Below are 1,124 nucleotides of genomic sequence, written 5' to 3' on the forward strand. Positions count from 1 at the left end.
GCGTGTGGGGGTGGGGGTGAGGTATGGTTTATTACTAAACACCCAATAACCATTCTACTCGTAGCATAAGGTAGCATATACAAATAGACCATTTGTTCAGAATAAAAGACTTCACTTGGTTCTTTGAATCTTCAAGGGCTCCCTCCGCCCCCCGCCCCCCGCGAATTAGTCACAGAATAACAATTATATTAAACACACAAAATCACTGTTTCTTGAAATACTTTCTGCATTTGGCTTTCAGTGAAGCCACACTTAGCTCTCCTCACTCGCTGGCTCTTCTCAGTCTCCTGTCCTTTACTCGGCAATGTCTGCGTGACCTTGAACAGGTAACATCATCTCTCCGGCCTCCCACCTGAAGGAGACGCTTTTAGCAAAGTCATCGCGCACTAAGTGAGAACTACTATATTTTGTTCACTGTTACCAACTACCACAAAACTCGGCTCCGCGCGTCGGCGCTGGCCCGGCCCGAGGCGACCCCGCCGCCGCACCTCAGAAGAGGGCGAGGCGCGTCGGGAAGGCCGTGGAGAAGGTTGAGCAACGCTGGCCACGCCCGGAGCCGGACCCCGACTTTCCGGGCGGAACGGCCTCGCTCTCGCGCAGTTCAGGCCAGGACGACGCGAACGGAAAGCGGGCGGTAACGGCTCCGGCGAGGCACCGCCTCCTTCCGTGAGGGGAACGCGTGACACCGCCCAGCCACTTCCGGCGTGGCGCACCTTTCCTCCCATCCTCCAACTGCACTTTCGATGAAACCATGGAGTCTAATATTTCCCTTTGGCGCCTCTATGTGTTCTTCATTTCCCCCTCTTTATGATTCAACTTGAGGATAAAAATTAATCTCGGAGCTATTAGACACAGACGTGGCTACGGAAAGGAAGGGGCACGTGAGCGGCCCTGGCGAAAGTGCTTGGCAGGAGCACGTCCGCCCTCTCCTCACCGGAAGTTGCGGGACTGAATGGGCCCTCGAGCCGGCGGCGGCTTCAGCTCGGTGAACACCTGAGGCTTAGCGGCCGCCTGTTGTGTCTGCCGCTGGGCCACCAGGTTCATGTGGAGGCTCCCAGGCGCCCGCGCCGCGCTTCGTGGGGTCCGCGCGGCGGTGGAGCGACACAGCCAGGCGGAGCCGGCGG

At 57.7% G+C, this 1,124-nt stretch overlaps 2 protein-coding genes across 2 annotated transcripts in view; one reads left to right on the forward strand and one right to left on the reverse strand.

Annotated features, from left to right (window-relative positions):
- DNAH12 (dynein, axonemal, heavy chain 12) overlaps positions 1 to 955 on the reverse strand; it is a 250,257-nt gene extending 249,302 nt beyond the window's left edge. The window contains 1 exon segment of the mRNA XM_015571050.1: positions 429 to 955. The gene's annotated coding sequence lies outside the window, so the exon portion shown is untranslated.
- A 7-nt stretch (positions 956 to 962) lies between these two features.
- The window catches only part of PDE12 (phosphodiesterase 12), a 3,689-nt gene continuing 3,527 nt past the window's right edge, over positions 963 to 1,124 (forward strand). Inside the window, exon 1 of the mRNA XM_006754701.2 lies at positions 963 to 1,120. Coding sequence (XP_006754764.1) covers positions 1,043 to 1,120 — 78 coding nt within the window. The 5' untranslated portion in view covers positions 963 to 1,042. The remainder of the gene's footprint in view (positions 1,121 to 1,124) is intronic.

The sequence above is a fragment of the Myotis davidii genome, unplaced genomic scaffold (genome assembly GCF_000327345.1).
Source record: "Myotis davidii unplaced genomic scaffold, ASM32734v1 scaffold111, whole genome shotgun sequence".
Taxonomy (NCBI): domain Eukaryota; kingdom Metazoa; phylum Chordata; class Mammalia; order Chiroptera; family Vespertilionidae; genus Myotis; species Myotis davidii.